Below are 21,759 nucleotides of genomic sequence, written 5' to 3'. Positions count from 1 at the left end.
TAGAGTGCCAGGACAGCACGGCACAGCAGGCGTCAGTAGGTCCTCGGCACAGACACTTGAGACATTGGAGGTGGTAGGAGGGCGGAGGAAGCTCTTACCAGGGTCCCTGTCCACGGGGGCAGGGCTGTCTGGCCAGATTACACAGCGGGAGGGAGCCCTGCTGACATGTGAGGTTCTGACAGGTCCCCTCAGCCTGCCATGAAGACCGCCCCCTAGAGCTGCAGTGCTGAAGGTCGCTGGCTTGGAGCAGCAGGGGGGACCCTGCTGGGGGCAAAGGCAACGGACGCTGCACCGCTGACGGCTGCCAGAAAGTCTCAATCAAGCATGGCATCCAGCTGGTCAGCCAGGGCATCAAACATGGTGCTGATGTCATCCAGAATGTGCTTGGTGGAGGTGCCGGGAGGGCTGCAGCGGGGGAAGGACTGGGTCAGATCAGAATGCACCCTGCTGGCCCTGGGCGGGCAAGGGGCTGTTCCTGAACACCTGGCTGGTGCCAAGCACTTTGTGTGCCCCTTGCTTCTCCCAGCCTGCTGAGGCAGCAGGCGCTAGTGTCCATTTAGTGAGAGCTCTGGGGCCCAGGAGGAAGTGCTGTGCCTCTAAGCGATGGCCCCCAGGATTCCCCCCAGGTCACATCCGGGGAACTTAAGAACCAGGGCTCCTCCTGTTTTAATAGGGGTCGCCCGGGCCTAAGGATCTGTCTGGGACCACCCCCCCCCCCCACATTCCCAGGACCCCGGGGAAGAGGATTCAGGGGGAGCTGTTCCTTCCCTGCAGCCTTCTCTCCCTCCCTGCCCACCGGGCACCCAGCACCCCTCACCCTTCTCGTTCCTCTGTGCCAATGCTCTTCTCTGCGGCCCTTAATGCAGCTGCCAGGGATGAGCTGGTCTGTTCCAGTCTCTGCTGGGCCCGGCCAGAGCCCACGGCTCCAGTGCTCTCTGGCCTTGGAGGGGGCACGGGGCGGGGGCCAAGCCGAGGAGCCAGCTTAGGACCAGAAAATGCCAGCTGGGTGCAGGCCACAGACACAGGCTTGGGGGCTGTTCCTGCAGAGACAAAAAGGTTGGCCGTGACTTGGCTGGGCTTGACACAACCCTTGCAGACACTGCCCCCTCCCGCAGACCCTGCCTCGTACCTGCACCTGGCACCTTGATGAGGGCAGCGGGGGAAGCTGGGGGCTCGGTCTCCCCATGCCGCCAACTGCCCGCCGAGTTCTCCAGAGCAGGCCCAGAGCAGGGGGGAGCAGGGGGCTGGGCTGGGGAGCCGGAAGAAAGAGGGGCTGGAGCTCCCTGAGTTGGAAGGCTGCTAGGGTCAGGCCGGGGAGGGCTGGGAGAAGCTGAGGAGGGGGCCTCGCCGGGGGTCTGGGAGGGCAGGGGGGCAGCGGGGCTGGGCGTGGCACTGGCCACTCCGAAGGCCAGAAGTGCCGTCTGCAGCGGCTCTCTCTCCCGGCATTTGGGCCTCCGCTTAACAGTGTCTGATTCTGTGAGGTTGAAATCGAGGCCAGCGGGCACAGGCGTCTCCCGGGGTGGGGGGCCAGCTGGCTTCGGCCGCTGTTTGATAGTCAGGTTCCCCTCCTCGGCAAACGGGAGCCCTTCTCCTGAGCTGCCCCGAGATGGGGGCGTCCCCTCAGGTCCTGGCTCCTCCTCCTCTGTGTCCGACACGGGGCCAGCTGGGGCAAGTGGGCCGGGGGGCTCTGATGGGCCAGTTGGTTCACTTAGTGTTCGCCTTCGGGGCACAGAGGCCCCCTCCTTGGGCCCCGGGCTTCCGTCTAGTGGAGGCGGCTCCGTGGTGGGGCCAGAGACAGAGCTGAGGCGTTTAGGGGGTGGGGGTGGGGGGCCTTTGCGTCGGGCACGAAGGGCAAAGGACTGGCTGCGGGGGGCCCCTCGAGCTGGAGTCGGGCTAGGGCTGGTCCGAGCTAGGGCACTGCGTCCCGGTCGCCGAGTGAGGGTGGCGTAGCTCCCCAAGGCACTGCCCACTGGCCCTTCAGCCTCTCCCTCTGCTTCCCCCTCGGTGGGGCCGGGGCGGCTTAGGCTATGGGACCGGCGCTTGGGCCGAGGTGGGTCTGGAGGAGTGGCGGGGGGACCAGCCAAGTAGGAGAAGGCACGAGGTGCACCAGGAGGTGGCCCCGGGGCTGGGCTGGAGGGTGAGCCCTGGGGATACATAAAAACATAAGGCGGGGGGCCTTGACCAGGAAGTGGGGAACAAAGCTTAGGGGGCCGCTCTGTGCCCTCTGGAAGGTTCCTCTCCTGTGGGGTGCTCGGGTCTCCACCACTGGGCTGGGGGGCCGGCTGTTCCTGGGAGTGACCGGACCCTCGTGAGCGTGCTCCAATGCTCTCCTGGCTGGGAGAGCGGGCAGGGGGCAGGGGGAGGGGCTCGGGGCCACCCCCAGCCATGGCTGCCTGTAGCTCTGGGCTCAGCTCACTGCCCTGAAAGGTGAGGAGGCGTGGGCCAGCTGCAGCCGGACCGTCCCCATTCTCCAGCCCCTCAATGGCCATCAGCTCCGGGCCTCTGGCTAGACGGCGGCCACCTTCAGCTGGGGCCTCCCCCTGCAGTAGGCCCCGCCGAAGCTCGGCCAGCCGTTTCACTCCCAGCATAAGCTTCTTCTGATGACCTGAGAGGGGACGGGTAGAGGCAACAGGGTTAGTGGGGGCTACAAAGGGTCACCTTGGTCCCCCTGGGATCCCATTCTCCCTTCTGGGCCTGACCCCTGAAATGTTTTAGACACCCTGGGAGGCACGTGGGGGCCCGGCCACAAGGCCCCAGGGCAGTCCTCACCGAGCTTGTTGACCCCGATCTCTTGCAGCTCCTCCCAGGTGAGGTCGGCCACCAGCCCCATGGAGTCGTAGCCACTGCTCACCAGCTGCTTGTGGTACTGCGGCAGCCCCAGCGCGCACAGCCACTCCAGCAGGTCCGCCTGGAAAAGGACCCCAGTGGAGCCGGGTCCCCAGCCAGCCTCAGCCCCCAAGCCAGGAAGGGCCCACACGGCCATGGCTGAAGGTGGGTGCTGGCACCAGCCACCTGCTTACCGGGATGTAGTTGGGCAGCCACTCGGCGATGCTGAGCTGAGCAATCTCCGAGGCGATCTTCTTCCTGTGCCCAGGCTTGGTGACCCCGATGGCCGTCAGGTCCTGCCACACAGACTCGTGCCGTTAGGCCCCCTCCGGTACCCACTGGGCCCTCTGCTGCCTTCCTGCTGTGGCACCTACCTCAGGCGTCATACGGCTGATGGTTGGCACGTCGTAGCCAGCCTGCAGGAAGTGGGCGGTGTAGCCTTCCAGCTGGAACTCACTCAGCCAGTTATGAATGGCCTGCGCATCCTGTGGCGTGCGGGCAGAGAGGGAAGTTAACAGAGCGGGGTCTATGGAGGAAGAGCCGAGGCTGGGGCCCAGCCATCAACCCCAGCCTCCCCTCGGGGCCCGGCCAGAGCAGGGGCTTGAGTCCATACTGAGGCCCATCCCACGCCGGGCCCACAGCCCACTTCTCAGTGCGGGGGGGTGGTGGTGGGGGGGGTGTCACACCTTCCCCTCCAGCAGCTGCTCCGGCCTCACGTCCTGGGTGAAAAGCTGTTCCCCAGAGTGGTAGTTGACCAGAGGGCGGTGGCTCAGGTTGTCTTCAAGAGGGAAAGAAATGGAATCAGGGGTGGCAGGATGGAGGAGTGCCCGCCCGGGTACCATTTACCCTTCCTACCTGCCAGGGACGGGGGGTGCAGTCCTGGCAACACCTGGTCCTCTCCGGGGGAAGGCAGTGGCTAGAGACAGGACAGGAGCTACTCAGCACGTCGGGGAGCTGACAGCAGGGCGGAGGGCTCTGTCCTAGCCCCAATGCCCCCTCCCTCCTACCTGAGCATTCTCAATAAGAAGGCCGGTGCCATGGCCGTTGGTGCCCTCGGAACTCTGCCCGCTGCCGGCACTGCGGATGCTGCCCACGCTGCCCTCGCTGCCCACGCTATTCCTGTCACCTGCTGCAGGGGCACAGGCAAAGGGGTTAGAGCCCCAGTTGGCCTCACCAACAGCTGACTGGCAGCTTGCCAAGACCAGACACCCACCCCAGTGCCCAGCATTGCCCTCTGGGAGGATGTACCTGGGCTATCTGGGCTGAGGCCCACCCGAGGGAGCTGGCCATAGGTCAGAGAGTGCAGGGGGTCATCGGCAGGGGGCTGCTGTGTCCGAGAGAAGCCTGGGCGGAGGGGGGTGGGCACCGATGGGAGGCGGGGCGCGAGGATGCCCACTCGCTTGCTGACCACCTCCACGATGCCTGGGGGGAAGTAGCCCACACGGTCCGTGCCCCTCTGGCTCTCATGGATGTGGCCCTTCCAGCGGCCGTCGGGATGTTGCTCAAGCACCTGAGGCAGATGGGGCATGGGGGGGTGATGGCATCGATCACTTCCTGCACCAAGCAAAGGCAGGCAGCCAGCCCTATAGCCATGGTCCAGCTTTTCCTTTCCCCGCAAGGAGCTGATGCCCAAGTGCACCCACAGTTCTGCCCTTCCTGCCAGCATCCGGCCCAATCCACCTGTACCGGGGCCTCACCGTGATGACATCCCCTGCCCGGACATTGAGAGCAGTGGGATCGTGGAGGTTCCAGAAGTCCTTGAGTGCTCGGACCTTCAGGATCCCCGAGGCCTCTGACAGAAGATACAGGGCTGGCATCATCTGAGGGTCCTTAGGGTGTCTTCCCACCCCTCCTGTCCCTTTCACGACCCTCCCCCAGGTTCCCGTTACAGCAGTCCCCTGACCAGCCCTAGGTTTGGGGGTGTGGCATCTTGCTCCTGGGACATTGCTCCTGCTCCACTTCCTCGTACCCACTGGAGTGGCTCTGGCCGCCCCCTCCCCCAACCCTGGGCTGGGTCTCCCCTCACACACACTCACCACGCAGCAGCTGCTTGATTTCTCGGCTGGCCTGGGAGGTGGTGAACTGATTCACAATGTCCAGTGCCGTCTGGTTATACGTGTTCCGAATGTTCACATCCACCCCGCCCTGGGTGCACAGTGTGAGCACACACTAAGAGCTTCACTTACCACTTCCCCCAGTCCTCGTGACTACCCAGGAGGCGAACGGTACCCACTACTTTCGAATTTTACAGACGAAGAAATGGAAGCTCAGAGATAGGATCAAGGACGAACTCAAGGTCATTCAGCCAGCGACAGGCAGAAGTGGGGCTTGAACCAGGTCTGTCTGCTTTCCAGTCACAAGGCCACTGCTTACCCAAACACACCTTGTGGGTGGAGACCCCCTCCCGCGTGCGGGCTGCCTGGGTGCCCACACTTACCTCCAGGAGCAGCCGGACTACCTCGGTCTTGCCATACAGCGCAGCCTCGTGGAGTGCGGTGCCTGTCTTGGTCTGGCGGTTGATCTCGATCCCAGCTCTCAGGAGCTGCCTGTGGCGTAGGGCGGGGGGCGGCGTGAGTCACGGGGGTGGTGGGGGCAGGGGAGGAAGCAGACTGCCCCCGGCTGGGAGAGTGATCCAGAGCGAGAGTGAAGAGGGCGGCAGGGCACCGAGGGGACATCACCCATTCCACAGGAAAGGGATGAGGAAGTGGGGGTGGGGGGCGGTGGGTACCTGATGACCTCTCTGTGGCCGTTCTTGGCAGCCAAGTGCAGGGGCGTGGTGTAGTTGGGGTCACACGGGTCCTTGGCCTCACCCTCCAGCAGCGCCACACACAAGTGACTGTTCAGTAGTAGCTGGGCCACCTGCAGCAACCAGCACCCAGGTTGGGCTTCCTCCTGAGACCCCACAGATGCCCACGCCCTGGCACCCTAAGGGCTACAGGCCTCACCTTAAGTCGCCCAAACTCGCAAGCCAGATCCAGGGGCGTCTTCTTTGCCTTGTTGACCAGGCAAGGGTTGGACTGATGCTGGAGGAGCATTTCTGACTGGGGTGTAGGGAGCGGAGTGAGGCGTCTGGCCTGGCCAGCGCCCCCCACCCCCACGCCCCGGCCCCAGCGCCCCTGCAGGCAAACAGGCTCTCATACCACTTCATAGTGTCCGTACTGGGCAGCCAGATGCAGCGGGATCTGCCCATCCAGCGAGGCGGCGTTCACGGCCGCGGAGGCCCGCAGCAGCAGCCTCACGGGCTCCAGCCGGCCTTGCCAGGCTGCGTAGTGCAGTGGGCGCATGCCTGCAAGGAGGGAAGGCGGATCGGAGGAGGTCCTGGGATGTGGTGGGGTCAGGGGAGGGAACTGAGCAGACTGTAGAGCCACCCTAGCTGCAGGGGGAGACGGACCCAAGGGCGGGGATGCTGGTCTGGTCAGGGAAACGTCTGGTTGCCTGGGGCTGAAGTCAGAATCCCACCTTGCCCACCATGGGTGATTCCTCACGACAGGAAGGTAACCTCAGCCTCCTCATCTGGAGAATGGGGTGTTAGTACCACCCACTACCCCAGAAGGCTGTGAAGATTAAAGAGGTAAAGCATCTGCAGGCCAGAGAAGCTGTGCCAACACGTATTAGCATTGCTAGAGTGTAGCAGGAGCAAACTCTGAGCACAGGGTCTGGCTAGGGGACACACCGGGGTCTCACCATTGCTGTCTTTGATGTCAACGGTGGCCTGAGCCTCCAGTAGCAAGGCTATGAGCTCCAGGCTGCCCCCCAAGGCGGCATGATGGAGGGCAGAGAATCTGGTGTGGTGGGTGGGACACAGGGCAGGGGTGTTAGCGAGCGGTGCCCCACCCCCCAAATCCTGGTCTTCCACACCAGACTCATCCTGGAGGCTGGCAGGGATGAGTTACTTGCCCACTGTGCCCCCGCTCCCCCACCCTGCCAGCCCTGCCGTGGGAGCGCAGAGCAGCGGGCTACAGCATGAAAGGGCTCAGTGTCTGGGCTGAGAGGCCTGTTTGTCTGGCCTCCCCCCCCAGCCAGCCCAGGGGAGGGGGCCGTGGGAGCAGGAGCCCGAGGGCTCCTACCCTCTGGGGAGAAAAAGGGGGCCTAGCAGGAATCTGACCCAGGAGGCCCCTCAGAGAGGCACCAGGGCTCCCTCCCCTCACTCAAGGATAGCTCCACAGGCAGGAGGGTGGGCAGGAACCAAAGCTCTCAGCAAACACCATTCAAGGGCCAAGTTTGAGAGGGGAAGGGATTCTAGGGCCCAGGGCTTTCCCTTTACCCCTCCCCCACCCCCACAGCTCTCGAGGGGGACAGGGGCTCACACTCACCCATCAGCATCCTGGTAGTTGACGTTGAGTCTCTTCGTGGAGCCGAGGAGCTCTGGGGGATCAGAGCAGAAGGCATCAGGACACGTTAGAATGATCCGCCCTTACCTGCATCCTAACCAGCGCTCCCACCCCACCCTGCTCCCTAATCCAGCTGACCTCTTGGTGTGCAAGAAAGCACCTGCCCCATGGCCCTTCTGTGATCCTGTCCCTGTGGTTCCCCACCCGGCCGGCCAGCCCATCAGCTTGAGGGCACCCGGTGCAGGGAGCTGCTGCAGCAGTGGCCTGGCTTCCCTGGGCCCCCAGCCCAGCTTGTTTATAGAGCCAAAGGGGGCGGGAAAGGGGGGGACTGGCATGCCGTGCCCTCAATGGACAGGCCCACGAATGCATGGTTAGCATTCCTGCCTGAAAGGGCCAAGGAGTGTCTCATTGTCCCACTGGGCCGAGGGGGCCGCGAGAGAAAGGAGAGGGGCACTAGATGCTGGAGGGTTGCAGGGCAGATGCCAGGACTGGGCCCAAGCCCGGGGACATCCCTGAGTGGAACGTGGTGAAGAAGGTGGCATCAGACAGAACCTGCGCTGTGCCCAGCTCCGCCATGTACCGGCTGTGAGATCCTGAGCAAGTCACTTAACCTGTCGGGCTTAGTGTCCTCATCTGTAAAATGGGCCAATCACAGAGCCGGCTCACCAGGGTTGTGAGGATAATGCCTGACCCTCGTCAGCACGCCAAAGATGGGAGCCGCTGCCCTTTAGGACTCCTTACACGTTAGCCATCAGGGCCCACATGCCGTCCTCTGGTACAGTCCCCCCACTGGCTCCTGTCAGGGAGATAACTGCTGATTCTGCACCCACAGTCTCCCCAGCAGAGATGTCCACGCCCCGGGCACAGGGCTCTCTACGGGGTGGTGGCCAGAGGAGCCAGGGGCACGGGCAGGCCGCTGGCTCATCCCTGTCAGGAATGGTGACAGGATTCAGGCAGGTGTGCTCCAGGCAGGGGCCAGGACACAGGAGGGGGCGGTCCTTGAGGGGGAAGGGGAATGTCTGTCACAGGCAGGCCCCTGCCTCCTGCTGGAACCCACCCTTGCTGGGAAGGAGGAGGCCTGGCTCAACCCAGGCTGGGCAGGGTGCCAAGCATGCTGGTCCAGGCCTGCCCTCCAGGCCCTGGTGGGCCCCTGAATACCCCAGCAAGACAGGGCTTCATTCCAACAGGGAGGGATCGACGCGATAGTGAGGAGCATGGGATGGGGAGAGAGGGGACCAGCTACGTTTAGGGCTGAGCCGAATTAAGCTATGTACTACGCAGAAAAGGTAAATACAGAGCTGGGCAGTGACAGAAGGGGAGAAGGGGTGGGGCTGCTGGAAAGAAACATAGGCCTCCCAGCCTTCCTCGAGGCCCCTTGGAAAGCTCTTGTCACACAGAACCATTCAGGGCAATGGAAAGGAAAGGGGCTTTAGAAGCAGGAAGTGTGTGGTCCAAAGTCTCCCCCTTACTGGCTGCACGACCTTGGCCAGCCAGGGTACCTCTCCGAGCTTTGGTGAAGACAACGAGGTCAGCGGGGAGGACACACAAAAAGTCCCTCCACCTGCTGCCAGCCTGGACAGTCCGGAATGGGGCAGCTCAGTGGTGAGATACAGCCCCTCCGGGGAGTGGCAGGACAATGTGACAGGAGGGACAGGAACAGGGGCAGGGGCAGGCTGGGTGGCTCTGTTCTTTCCAGAACAATGGCCGGAAAGGCGGTGGGGGAGAGGCTCAGAGTGACTGGGCTTGGGACCTTGGTTGGAGGGCGGAGGGTCCTGGTTCCTGGCAGTGGCTCCAGGCACTTCCCCTGCATCACAATCTTCTTCCCCGGCCTGGCTCTGGGGGTAGAAGGGTCACTCCTGATTTAGGCTCAGCCAGAGGATGTGAGCTCACTGGGCCACCCTCAGCCCACCCCATTTCCTCTGGCCAGAGAAGGAGACAGCTCAGAAAAGGGAGCAGGGGAGGGAGAGAGGGCAGGGGTGAGGCCAGGGCAGCTGCTCCTCTCTCCTCCCAGCCACCTGCTCCTTTAAGAGGACCTGGGAGGGCAGGGAATGCCAAACCACCAGTGACCAGATATCAAATGGAGGAGGCTGAGGGAGCACCTCTCTTTGGCCAGCCAGAAGGTTCTAGCCATCCACCAGAAGGATAAAGGGGAACCCTGGCACCTCCCTTTCCATCAGTTTCCTCTGCCTCACTGTGATATGGAGTAGGAGTTCCCAGCCTCCCTTCTGAGAACTGTTTTAGAGTCACCTGGAGACCGTTTTGATATGCAGAGTCACAAGACCTCTAGGATGATTCTAACTCTGAGGAAGAACAGGGAGTTGGCACTTTCAGAAAAATCACTAGGTAATTCTGACGGGCAGCTGAGTGCAGGAGCGAGGAGGGAGGACAGGGACCCTGATCTGCCACACAATGTCTGTGTGACCTTGGGCAAATCACTGAACCTCTCTGAGTGTCAGTTTCCTTATCTGTAAGGTAGATGTAGAAATACCCATCTCACGGGGAATTGAGGGATTATAACATCTCATAAACTGTGGGGTCTGCAAACATCACCTTGTGATCTCCTTTTTGCACCAGATTTCCTAGCTTCTCAGAGGACTGGGAGGGGAGGCTCAGTGCCAGGGCCTCACAAGGAGGCCCAGGACTCTGTCACTCTGTGGCCATGCCTACATTCTGTACAAGTCTCCTTGGGGGCTGAGAGAAGAGATCTCTTCCCCCATTGGCATTTTCCCTGGGGCGGGGCACCTTCCCAGGGCCTAGGAGTCTGGCTGTGAGGTTCCCGCCACCAGCCTCCAGACCCCACCCACTTGCCCTCCCGAGGGCCTCACTTTGAGGCCCCAGAGCTGTGAGGCCAGCAGCAGCTCAACCAAGGCCCTACTGGGCAGGTCGCCAAAAACAACACAGAGGTGAGGGGAGGAGGGGGAGTGGTTCCCACTCTTGGGCCTCCAGGGCCCTCCCAGGACCTCCTTAGCACCTTCCTTCCATCTGCTCAACCTGCATCTACTTCCCCAGGGCACAGAGACCACTCGCCGCCAGCGCCCCCCCACCCCAGCCACTATTCCCATCTCCCCATACCTTGGGTCTCCTGCCCTAGTGTGCAAGTGGGTGCACATACACGTGTACAACTCCCAGGCCCTTCAAATCCATCCTTCTGGCACCCCAAACTCCCAGGTGTGGGTGAGGATAATTATATGTCTTCACATAGTCTGGGGGGCCCCTTCCTGTGCTTGGGGCTATAGCCCCAGCACTCTGAAGGAACCTTCCCACACCCAGCCCCAGTCTGGTGGCAGGGGCTACCTCCTGCCCCTGCTGGTCTGGGAACTCAGAACGAGTCCAGTGTCCTCCTGGGACTGTCCAGAGAGCTTGCCCTGAAGTCCAGAGGTCCACTCTCCTTGGAGGAGTGGGGTGGGGAGGGGTCTCACCACAGAGGTACCCAAGAGATGGGGCTCAGGTGTGGCCACCCATGCATAGAGCCCCTGTAACCCCGTCAAGACTAGAGACCCAGGCTTTGGAGAAACCTCTAGAGAGTTAGCTTTGGCCACACACACACCCCAGGGGATACAGACAGATAAGTCCAGGGGAAAGGGGCTTTAGCAAGAGCTGAGATAGTGGTGAACTTTGTTTTAAAGCAGTAGCGATCTCTTTTTAAAAGCTACCTTACAGTCATCCCCACTACGCTGACATAAATGCAGAGATGCCGTTGCTGAATTGGGGGATGGGGCTGAAGCTCTAGCTATTCAGTCTTTCCCAACCCACTGCCAGAAATCTCGTGGCTCCTCTTCAGAAAAACCACCTGCTAAAGGCAACTCCATGAGGGCAGGAATTTTGGTCTGTTTCATCCACTGCTGCGGCCCAGTGTGCCTAGAACAGAGCCTGGCACACTGTAGGCACTCAAAAAACCCTTGAATGAATGTATTTCAACCCTTTTACTTTACAGGTGAGAACACTGAGGCCCAGAGAAGTTAAGTGATTTGCCTAAGGTTACACAGCAAGGGGTGACTCAACTTCCTCTCTGGCTCTCTCACAGAGGCATTCCTTATACAGAATAAGACAGTCCTCCTACTCAAGTCCCCAGGTCACAGTGATCCCCAAGCCTCTCTCTGTGGCCTGAGCACACAGGGGAGGGTCTCAGCTAGACAGTCCCCCCCCCACTCCCCCGCCAAGCACTCACTTGTTTTTGCAGCCTTGACTTTAGCCACCAGTTTCTGCACACCAGTCACATCTCCATTCTTGACAGCGAGGATCAGGTCCTGTTCACGACCCATTCTGGTCCCTGGGCTGGGATCTGGGATCAGGAGTCCGGGGCAGAGGCAGGAAAACTTTAGGTCTAAGCCAAGGTCTCAGGGTACCATGCTTTGGCCCTGTGGAGGGCCAGGTGTCCTGGGGGAGTGTGTCTGGTGTCCCAGGCAGTGGGCTTCTTGTTAGGCACTGATGGGTACTCCCTCAAGGTGTTTCGTGAGCTGCCACCACAAGCAGGAAAACCGATCTCTGAGGGGGTGGAGGCTGCGTGGAAATCTGGACAGATATCTGCTTGCAGCGTCTGACGGCCCAGGGATGGGCTGGGGCTGGGCACGCCGATCTTCCCAGTGTGGCTCAGGAGCACCGGCGCCCACCCAGAGAGCAGCCAGCATTCCCTCGGGCCTCGGGCAGCAGCAGTGGACAAATCTCAAGGGTCTGGAAAAGGTGCAGTGCCTCTGCTGAAGGCGGGCCAGGCCTGCAACGGTCCCAGAAGTGGGGCTCAGAAGAAGAGGAAGACAGGGCTTCCAGGGAGCCCCCAAGCCCCCCTAGCTGCCCTTTTGAGTCAAGGAAGGGCCAAGCCACTCAAAGCGGGGAGACAGCTGCCAGGCATGAGAGCAGTATTTGGGGGAAGGAGGTGACTTTCTGGGAGGGGGAGGCTGAGTCACTGAGGCCCCAGGGCACCTGGCAGCACCTCAACCTGGGGGCAGGAGGGGCCCTGGCAGCACGACACACTCGGGCAGGCTGGGCCAGCAGCCTGTTCTCCACAGCCTGGGGCTCTGACACCCACAGACAACTGGTGGGCCAGGAGGTGGAGCCTGGAAGGGTCAGGCACAGGCAGGCGTGCAGGGGTCACTCCCTGTGGAAGGTGCCTGCCCCCAGACTCCTCCCAACCGAAGCTTTACAATAATAGCTGGATGCCCTAGCCCCAGGCTCTTTATGAATTCAAAGGGTGGGGTGGAGAGCTTATAGCTCCCCATTTCTGGCCGGGGTCGGCCTGCTGGACAGGGAGGCTTTACAGCACCTGTTGCTGACCCATCCTCAACCCTCGCACGGGATGAGGAAGCAGCTGGGCAGAGAACAGACAAGAGCTGGGGTACTGTTTGCAAATGGGGCTGCCTGGCCCCCCAAGCCTGAACCTGAGGCCCGGAGCTCCGAATTCGCTGCAGAAAAGCTTACGTCAGTTTTCGGTGGCCAGGAATTTGTTGCCCAAGTCCTGTGGCATGAGACCCGCGCAGGCCTGGGGCCCTAGCTGGGGTCTTCTTACTCCCAGAACGTCCCAAGCCCAACCCAGATGGCACTCCTGCTCTTGCCCGCAGCCGACATGGGAGGAGGGCGCCCCTGGTAGAGCTTGGGGTCGGGCTGGCTCCCCCGCCCCCCGGAATGCCAGTTCAGCGCCGCGCAACCCCCCAACCCAGCCCAAGCCAGGCCGACCCGGGGAACAAAGCGGCGGGAGCGACCGGGAGAGCCAAGCGCCGAAGGGATTGATGCATGAGGACGGAACACGGGCGCGAGGAGAACGGAAGGAGCAGAGAGACGAAGGCGCCCGCCGATCGCGAAAGAAAAGTTAGTTTGTGCCCGCCCTCAAAGGTGCTGACCACCAGCGCAGGCCCCGCAGTCTCACCTCTCCCAGCTGCCCCGCCGGGGGTCCGGCTGGCCTGGCTCAGTCCCTGGCACTCTGGACCGTGGCTCCCACTGCCCCCCTTAGCCCCTTTCTCCTCCTTCTCCTCCTTTTCCAAGGCCGGCTCGGCGCCTCCCGCAGGAAATCCCGCCCCTCCCCCCTCCCTCCCGCCGGATCGGGAGCACAGGGACCGTCCCGGCCGCGCAGTCGGACTGTCAGTCAGAGCCTGCGGCCCCGCCCCCATCCGTGCCCCGCCCCGCCCCCAATAGCTTTCGTCCGCCCTGGGCACGCTGGCCCGGTCAGCGCATGCGCCCAGGTGAACGGGCCGGGGAGGGGTGAGAATGCGCGCCGCGGTGTCCCTGTTGCGGAGCCGCTGCCACCTGGGGCCCTAGAGTTCAGACCTAAGGGCGAGATGCCCTGCTTATGACTGGGTGGCAGAGAAGACGTTATGTGAAGGGGTCTAGAAACCGAGATGTGGGGACCCCACTTGGGAAGCCCCCTTCCTTTTCGCCCTTCGCCCCTACTGCGACTCCCACGGTGACCTCCGCCCACGGCCAGAGTCGCCGACTCAAAGTCGCTGGTTAGAGCAATGGTGCCACCTAGCGGACCATGTCGGAGAGGCCCACGGTGGCTGTTGCAGGGACCCCAGCCTCCAGGAGGTGCTAATGACGGGCCGGAGTGGCGCTTCAGCACCATCGTGGGCCGGACAGCTCCTCCCGCCCCCGGCCCTGGAAGCCCGGCTTCTGAGCCCCTCGGAAGGGACCCAATGGTAGACCGAGAAGGAACTCCGAACCTACCCAGACCGCATCTGACAGCCCACGATGGCCAGTCTACGAGGCTGGAATGCGAGAACCCACAACTCTCCCTTCTCTAAATCCTCCTTTCTTCCCTCCTTGTCCAGCCTGAGTGGTGGAGACTAAGCGTCCCAGGGCTAAGGAGGGGAAGATCACTCATTTATCCATACTACACTCTCAGACGCCGGGTTCCTCAATTTTTACTAGAGAGGAGCCCAGGGCAGGGCTGGGGAGGAGAGGAGCTCCTACAAATCCAGAAACCTGCAATCTCTCTGTCCCCGGAATCGAGGCACAAGTTTATTGGCAACGGTAAGACAGTCAGGAAGGTGGGAACCCCGTTGGTTGAGCCCGCAGCGGAGGCAGGATCCGCGGGCGCTAGGGCCCCGCGGAGATCAGGCGGTGGGCGGGCCGAGGGCGGCGCGCGCGCAGCCGCAGACCTCGGCCCGATGGAGCCCGAGCCCGCCGAGGTGGAGGTTCCCGCCGGGCGCGTGCTCAGGTGCGTTCTGGCTCGGGGAGGCGCGGGTCACGCGGAGAGGGCGTGGGGAAGGGGGACGGGAATCCGGGACGGGACCGGGCGGCCCTGACTGTGCGCCGCTGACCCCACGTCCCTTCCTTCCCCAGTGCCCGGGAGCTCCTCGCCGCCCGCTCGCGGTCCCAGAAGCTGCCTCCGCGCTCGCATGGGCCCAAGGACTTCCTCCCCGACGGCTCGGTGGCCCAGGCCGAGAGGCTGCGCCAGTGCCGCGAGGAGCTGTGGCAGCTGCTGGCGGAGGAGCGCGTGGAGCGCCTGTAAGGGGGACGGGCCGGGGCGGGGCCGGGGCAGGCGGGGCGGCCGGACCGCGTAGACTTCGCGGGTGGACTGAGACCGACTCCTCCCTACTCTTCGCTAGGGGCAGTTTGGTGGCTGCCGAGTGGAGACCGGAAGAGGGCTTCGTGGAATTGAAGTCTCCAGCGGTGAGCTGCCGGGCTCAGGGAGAGAGACCTGCCTTCTCTGCCTTTCTGGCTCCTTTGTGACATTTGCTCTGGGTCCTACACAGGGTAAATTCTGGCAGACCATGGGCTTCTCAGAGCAGGGCCGGCAGCGGCTTCACCCCGAAGAGGCCTTATATCTGCTGGAGTGTGTGAGTGGGGCCCCTGGGGGGTGAGGGAGGGTTGGGACCAAGGAACCGAAAGGACATGTTTTTATTGGAGAAAAAGTGTAGATGCAGCGGAGTATTCAAGAAGCTTGTAACCTGAATTCCAGAGCCGGAGACAAGAATACCGTGTAGAGAGCAGGGATTCCAGTCCAAAGCAGTGGTGCTGCCCTCCTTTCCCAGTTGGCCATATTCTTGCTGTGTGATGCTGGGGGCGGGGAGGGGAGAGGGCGCCCATATATCCCAGCCTGGAAGTTGCCCCACTGGGTGTGCCACCACAGCCACAAGGTGAGCTGTTGACCCCACTTCCAGGGCTCCATCCAGCTTTTCCACCAAGACCTGCCACTGTCTATTCAGGAGGCCTACCAGCTACTGCTGACTGAGGACACCATGACTTTCCTGCAATACCAGGTATCTGCCACCCTCTCCCAGGAGAGGAGTCACCCATCCACCAAGTCAGTGACGATTTGTAAGTACCCATGAGGTTCTAGACAGGACAGGTGAGGGCTCTGCTCTCATGATGCTTGCATCCTAGTGGCAATGGGTAACAAGTGAGCAAATCAACTGAACGATTTGACTTCACAGAACCAAAGGCTAGGAAGAAGACAGAGCAGGGCTAGAGACAACCCAAGGCTAGAGACAACTGTGGACATCACGAGCACATGGATGGTGTTTAAAACCACAGGGCTGTGTGGGAGTGTAGCCAGAGTAGAGAGCTGTCTGAGACCTGGAGCACTCCGGTGTGAGGAGATGGGGTGTGGGGGCAGGGGGGAGATAGAGAACCAGAAACAGGGACTGAGGAGTGTCTGACAGCCCAGGAGAAAAACCAGGAGGGGTGGTATCATAGAGGCCGAGAGAAGGACAAAGTGGGTGGCTGTGTTGAAGGCTGCTGAGAGATCAAGCAAGATGGGGGCACTCCTGTATACATCTCTCTGATGCGGGCATTAGAACACAAGGATGGACATGGGGTTCTTTACCAAAAACCACTCCTACTGTACCCCTGTCTGTGGAGGTGTAGGGCTGAGTGGCAGGGGTGGGGGGTGGGCTGTTTACCACCTTTGCCACCTTCTTGTTCCCGTTGTAGTCAGGAGCTTCACTCTGGACAGCTCTGGTATCATAATGTTCTAGGGTGTGGTTCTTTTTCTGCTTCATCAGCTATTGTTTTTTGGGGATTCCACACTTAAATCACGAAAGTGCTAAATGTTATTTGTGCCCAGAGTAAGGTAAGCAAGAGACAGGAATTCAGAGACTGAGACCTTCGTTTGGGGAGGGTGTGTATGATGGAGTATGGTCCAACCCATGCCAGGGTTTGGAATCGGGGTGTGCAGGAGGGGCAGGGGAGGGGGGTGGGGAATGGCTCCCGATTGGAGGAGCCCTTTGGTGTTTTCAAAAGTGGACGTCTGATCTTTACTTTTTCTCTTTGAGGTCTTCAGCCACCTGAAGAGACTGGGCTATGTGGTTCGACGATTCCAACCAAGGTAAATCCCGATCCCATCTCCCTCCCATTTGTTCTAATCCTGGGACCTGGTAGACAAGCCCCAAAGTGGAAAATGGCCTCTCCTTGGCTGGAGACATGGGCTCTGTTGGAAATGCTCTATTGAGAGGCATGTTGGGACAAATCTGGGTCATTTCAGCTTATCCCGGGCTATCACATTGAGCCCCATCTTCAGCCTGTTCGCTCCACAGGTAACAAGTGAACACTTGCAGCTCACGACAGGTCCCTGGCATGTAGCTGTAGCGCCAGAGCAGTGCCTTAATCGGGGTGCGAGCACACTTGATGAGGGCGTGCCTGAATGAAGGACCAAGTGAGGAATTAACAGTTGAGTTGGGTCTCACATACCTTTTGCCAAGTTAGATGTTCTTTCTTTCTGGAGCCTCAAAAGATCATCATCTTAGTAGCCCAGCATTGCTAAGAGTCATAGAGATGATCAGCCTTAGAGTGGAAACTGGTATAGCCTTCGCTGATTCACAGTACGTCGCGAAAGCTCTGGGACAGCCATGTCCTTTCGTTCCTGAAAGTGGGATATATCCTAAGGAAATAGTCACAGATGTGTGCATAAGTTCATCTGTGAGAATGTTCAGTCATTTGACAATACTTGTTGATCGCTTGCTGGGTGCCAGGCCCCGGCTCATTGCTGAAGAAAAGCAAAATCACTGCCCCCACAGAATTTGCATTTAGCGGGGACCTTACATGAAGCATCATCACTTTGCAAAATGGTGAACTTGGAAACATCCTGTGAGTTCGACGGGGAAGGCATGGTCACACAAATTATAGTTTATCCTTTAGAGCGGCACTGTCTGGTAGAACTTTCTATGGTAATAAAAACAGTCTATGTCTACGCCATCCAATATATGTGGCTTTGCAACTGTGGGACTGAATTTTTGTCTAATTTTCATGGATTTAAATTTAACCTTAATGGCTCCTTGTGCCTAGTGGTGGGTACCATTTGGACAGTGGAGTCTTAGCGCCATAAAAAATCATGGCAGGGAAGAATGCTATAGTGGTAAGGGGCCGTGTCTGTAATATATATTCTTAAGTATAAAAAAGACTAAATAGCAGTATGTTAGTACAATGTCATTTTTTGTAGAAAAAAACATATGGAGACAGTATGTGTGTTACAGGGGTATCTGTGGTTTTGTTCATTTTTATTTTTCTGTATTTTCCAAGTTTTCTAGTTCTCTTGATTTTTCTCACCAGTGATTAATCATTTATTGCTGGCTCTGCAGGAGCCCGGGTTCCAGTAAGTCTCTGTTCAGAGGTGCCATTGGTGAGACCCAGAGGCCTGGGCAAAGATGCATGGGCAGGCCCCTGTGATTGCCCCCATTCAGCTCGCTTGCAGGTCTGCCCAGGGCCTTTGCCCTGGCGTGTGGCTTTGACCCTGGCCCACCGACTTGTTCCTCTGGGCCAGTCCCTCACAGATTCCACTGGGAACTCCAAAGTGAGGAAGTCGATCTGTTGCCTACCCAATTCTCAACCCCACAGCTCCATCCTGTCCCCTTATGAGAGACAGCTGAACTTGGATGGCAGTGCCCTGTGCTTGGAGGATCGGAATGGCAAGAGGAAGAGGAGGAGCTCCAGCTCTCGGTAATGCTCCCCATGTGGCCACACACACCCCCAGGGAGTTCTGGGGAGCGGAGCTGTTGAGGGAATGCTCATTTTAGGAACCCTGGAGAATGCATTGTCTTAAGAGCTGGGTTTGGGCGGCTCCCTTGTAGGACCCTGGAGGCAGTAGGCGTGCGTGGGACGTGTGCACTTCAGCAATCAGGAGCAGATGTGCTGGATTTCCTCCCCACGTCCCTCAGGTCCATTAATAAGAAGGCCAAGGCCCTGGAGAATCCCCTACAGGGGGTGGATGAGACAACTGAGAGCCTGACAACCTCCAGCCCACCTCCCTGCAACCAGAACAGCCGATGCCCAGAGGAGAAACCTCAAGAGTCAAGCCCTGTAAAGGGTCCCACGGGTCCCTCTCTGCTTTTGGGAGCCCTGGAGCCCTGGCCTGGCCTGGCCAACGAGGGGGGTGGGTGCAGCCAGCAGAGTGGCAAAGTAGAGAATGGGGTCAAGGGGGTTCGTAAGCCACGCTGGAACTTTGAGCAGATTTCCTTCCCCAACATGGCTTCAGACAGCCGCCACACCCTCCTGCTGGCCCCAGCCCCAGAGCTGCTCCCAGCGAACGTCGCTGGGCGGGAGACAGATGCTGAATCCTGGTGCCAGAAGCTGAACCAAAGGAAGGAGAAGCTCTCCAGGCGAGAACGGGAGCAACAAGCAGAGGCCCAACGCTTCCGGGAAGATGTAAACGCAGATCCCGAGGTGCAGTGCTGCTCCAGCTGGCAGGAGTACAAGCAGCTGCTGCAGCGGAGGCACCTGCAGAAGAGCCAGAGCCGCCCCGCACACCTGTGGGACCAGCCGCTCCACCCCTTGCTGAGTCCTGGCCAGGCAGACTCCCCAGGTACCCCCTCACCCTGCCGTAGCCCCACAGGCCCCTGGCAGCTGAGGCATCCTAACGCTTTGAAAGGGGGTATGGATTGACCACGACTAATTGAGGCTTAAGAAAGATGGGACCGAGAGAGCTGTCAGTGGAGTGGAACCCACAAGGACAGTCTGTTCTGGAAAGCAGCAAAAGGACCCACATGGGAAGGTTTGGAAATGGCAAGTCTGTGTCCGGGGAGAGGCCAGGAGGAATGAAAACTACAACTAGAGCCTTAAAAATAATAAGATGCACGTGGATGGCTCTGCCACCAGCTAGCTGTGGTCCCCTGTTCTCCCAGCTCTGTTAGAGGAGAACAAGGAGGTGCCATCTTGGCCAAATAAAAGGAAGGCTTACTGTGTATACCCTGCATGTTTAAGGACAGGGAACTAAGCACTGGGTGTTGTATGTAAGTGATGAATGACTAAATTCTACTCCTGAAGCTAATATTACACTATATGTTAATGAACTAGAATTTAAATAAAAATTTGAAGGAAAAAAATAGGGAACTGACAAGGCAACAACTATATTAACAGATTCAGGAGACTGTGATCTTTTATAAGAACATGGGAGATTCCAAGTAACTAGATTAGGTTTGCCAGATGAGTTCAATTTGACTTTCAGATAAACAGCTAACTTTTTTTAGTATAAGTATATTGCAAATATTGCATGAGACATACTTACAATTAAAAAAAAAAAAATCTAAGTCCGGCAATCGTAAACTAGATGGCAGATTCAGAAATGTCAGAGGAGTCTGTAGATGGTGGACTTCTCTCTCCAACACGTTGTTTTCTTTTTTTTTTTTTTAATGGTTATTTATTTATTTAGAAAGAGAGAGAGAGAAAATGTGTGCAAGCAGGGGAGGGGCAGAGAGAGAGGGAGATACAGAATCTGAAGCAGGCTCCGGGCTCTGAGCTGTTAGCACAGAGCCCAATGTGGGGCTCAAGGTCATGAACCGCGATATCATGACCTGAGCTGAAGTCAGACGTTTAACCAACTGAGCCACCCAGGCGCCCCCCAACATCTTATTTTGACCTTATGTCCTTACAGCCACAGTGCTTCAACATATCTCTGTGCTGCAGACCACACACCTCGCCGATGGAGGTACATGGTGAGTTTCCAGGTAGTGCCTGTCTCCATAGCACCTTGGCTGCCAGCAGGAGTTGGCAGCTGGGATTTGACTCCTAAAGTTGGGCATGAGCTGGGGGATCATTCCAGGGACCCTTAGCCTGGCTGATATTCTAGGGGAGAGGGAGGGATGAGTGGCAAGAGGTAGATTTAGCCCGAGGGTTGAGATAGGCAGCTGAGCCTCCCTCTGCCTAAGTGGCACCTCACAGCAGGACCTCAGTTCCCCCTGGAGGAGGCCTCTTCCTGGAACTGGAGGAGGAAAAGCATGGCATGGAAAGGAAAGGGGGAGGAGTAGGAGATTCCCTGTTTCTTAAGGTTTCTCACTCTGTCTTCAGGTTGCTAGAGAAGTCTGGAGGCTTGGAGATCAGCTTTGACATTTACCAGGCTGATGCTGTGGCCACATTCCGAAAGAATAACCCTGGCAAGCCCTACGCCCGGATGTGCATTAGTGGGTATGAGACCATTGAGCCCTAGCCTCAGGTTATTGCCAGTTCTCTTGTAAACCAAGTGGACGTCCTCTCCATGTCCCTGGGCAGTCTGGCAATCTGAAAGAAAACAGAGGTCCAGAGAGCTGTGACTGACCCAGGGCCACACAGCCAGTTAGTACTACAGGAACTGGAGCTGTCCCAAATCCTCAGCCCTTATTCCTGGCGTTTTTGGTAGTCTCTCTCCTGTGCCAATGTAGTGCAGGGCTCACCCAGTCGGAGGGATATGAATCAGAGGGATTCACAGGCTAAGAGTGGTGAGAACCTTACTTTTCCTAGCCCCCCTCATCCACCCAAGGCCCTGGGTTGCTCTTGGAGAACTTACCAGAGCTATGCAATTTGCAGACAAGAGACTCCAGCGCCAGACTTCTTGTACCCCCAACTCCTGTCTTACCATCTCCCTTCCCTGGCAGCCTCAGAGGGCTGGGTCTCAAAGCTTATGGTTGCCTATGTCTCTGTCTCAGTCTAACTTTATCCCTACAGATTTGATGAGCCAGTTCCAGATCTCTGTACCCTCAAGCGGTTGTCCTACCAGAGTGGGGACGTTCCTCTGATCTTTGCCCTGGTGGATCATGGAGACATCTCCTTCTACAGCTTCAGGGACTTCACGCTGCCCAGGGATCTGGAACACTGATCACACCGCTCTGGCAGGGCTTGGGACCTGCCCTGGGGAACCTGGACTGTCTACTCTCAGGGACCATCTCAGATGCCTCCTATACCCAGACTCTGACCTGTAGCTTCAGGAGCTAGTCTGGGCCTTGGCCCTGGGTGTCTGATGCTTGCAGGAGAAAGATGCCATGCCCCCTACCTGGCTTCCATAGCCCCATGCCTGAGATCGCTGCCTTGCAGTGATCCCCTTGGAACTCAGGACTAGATTTCAGAGACCCAGCGGGGTGGGGCAGAAGAGAGGACTCTGTGCCTTTAAATGAGAGGGTGCCTGCTTCGTGCGATAAAGCCAAAGCCATTAAAAAATAGATCCATTTTCTGCTGTGACTGGAGATAGTGAACAAGTCCCCAGCCCGATCCTGGGAGTGCAGAACAACACTCCCTCTCCCTCCATCCTGTGGTCCGTGGGAGCTATCCCCCAAGGCTCTCACCTCTGCTTTGCAGACCCACAGACAGCGAGGCCTTCTCTGGTGCGGAAGCAAAGAGAAATACTGGGGAGGGCAAGAACGCGACCCCGCACCTTTGTCAGGGCCTGCAACCAGGGGACGGGAAGTCACAGACCTAATCTTTTCGGCTTACT

The 21,759-nt window shown here is 59.0% G+C and overlaps 2 protein-coding genes across 2 annotated transcripts; one reads left to right on the top strand and one right to left on the bottom strand.

The window, feature by feature from the left end:
• Positions 1–314: 314 nt before the first annotated feature.
• Positions 315–11,419, bottom strand: CASKIN2 (CASK interacting protein 2). The gene is made up of 19 exons (XM_047081407.1): positions 11,326–11,419; positions 7,140–7,191; positions 6,511–6,608; positions 5,967–6,112; positions 5,772–5,867; positions 5,555–5,685; positions 5,264–5,372; positions 4,863–4,971; positions 4,524–4,618; positions 4,075–4,336; positions 3,834–3,955; positions 3,682–3,742; positions 3,513–3,604; positions 3,201–3,311; positions 3,021–3,122; positions 2,770–2,908; positions 1,130–2,605; positions 818–1,040; positions 315–405 (listed from the first exon to the last, which is right to left on the bottom strand). Exons 1-19 carry the CDS (start codon positions 11,417–11,419, stop codon positions 315–317), a joined length of 3,609 nt encoding a protein of 1,202 aa, XP_046937363.1.
• Positions 11,420–14,248: 2,829 nt separating this feature from the next.
• On the top strand, positions 14,249–21,494 carry TSEN54 (tRNA splicing endonuclease subunit 54). The gene is made up of 11 exons (XM_047081397.1): positions 14,249–14,301; positions 14,427–14,591; positions 14,693–14,756; positions 14,840–14,923; positions 15,248–15,346; positions 16,361–16,413; positions 17,919–18,020; positions 18,239–18,882; positions 19,951–20,011; positions 20,364–20,480; positions 20,997–21,494. The coding sequence occupies exons 1-11, from the start codon at positions 14,252–14,254 to the stop codon at positions 21,145–21,147; spliced, it is 1,590 nt and encodes a 529-aa protein (XP_046937353.1). The 5' UTR covers positions 14,249–14,251; the 3' UTR covers positions 21,148–21,494.
• Positions 21,495–21,759: the final 265 nt, after the last annotated feature.

The sequence above is a fragment of the Lynx rufus genome, unplaced genomic scaffold (assembly GCF_022079265.1).
Source record: "Lynx rufus isolate CCGP_SWC_20201006 ecotype Redwood Valley unplaced genomic scaffold, mLynRuf1.p SCAF_18, whole genome shotgun sequence".
NCBI lineage: Eukaryota > Metazoa > Chordata > Mammalia > Carnivora > Felidae > Lynx > Lynx rufus.
Note: the sequence above shows the minus strand (reverse complement) of the source record. Positions and strands in the feature narration are given on the sequence as shown.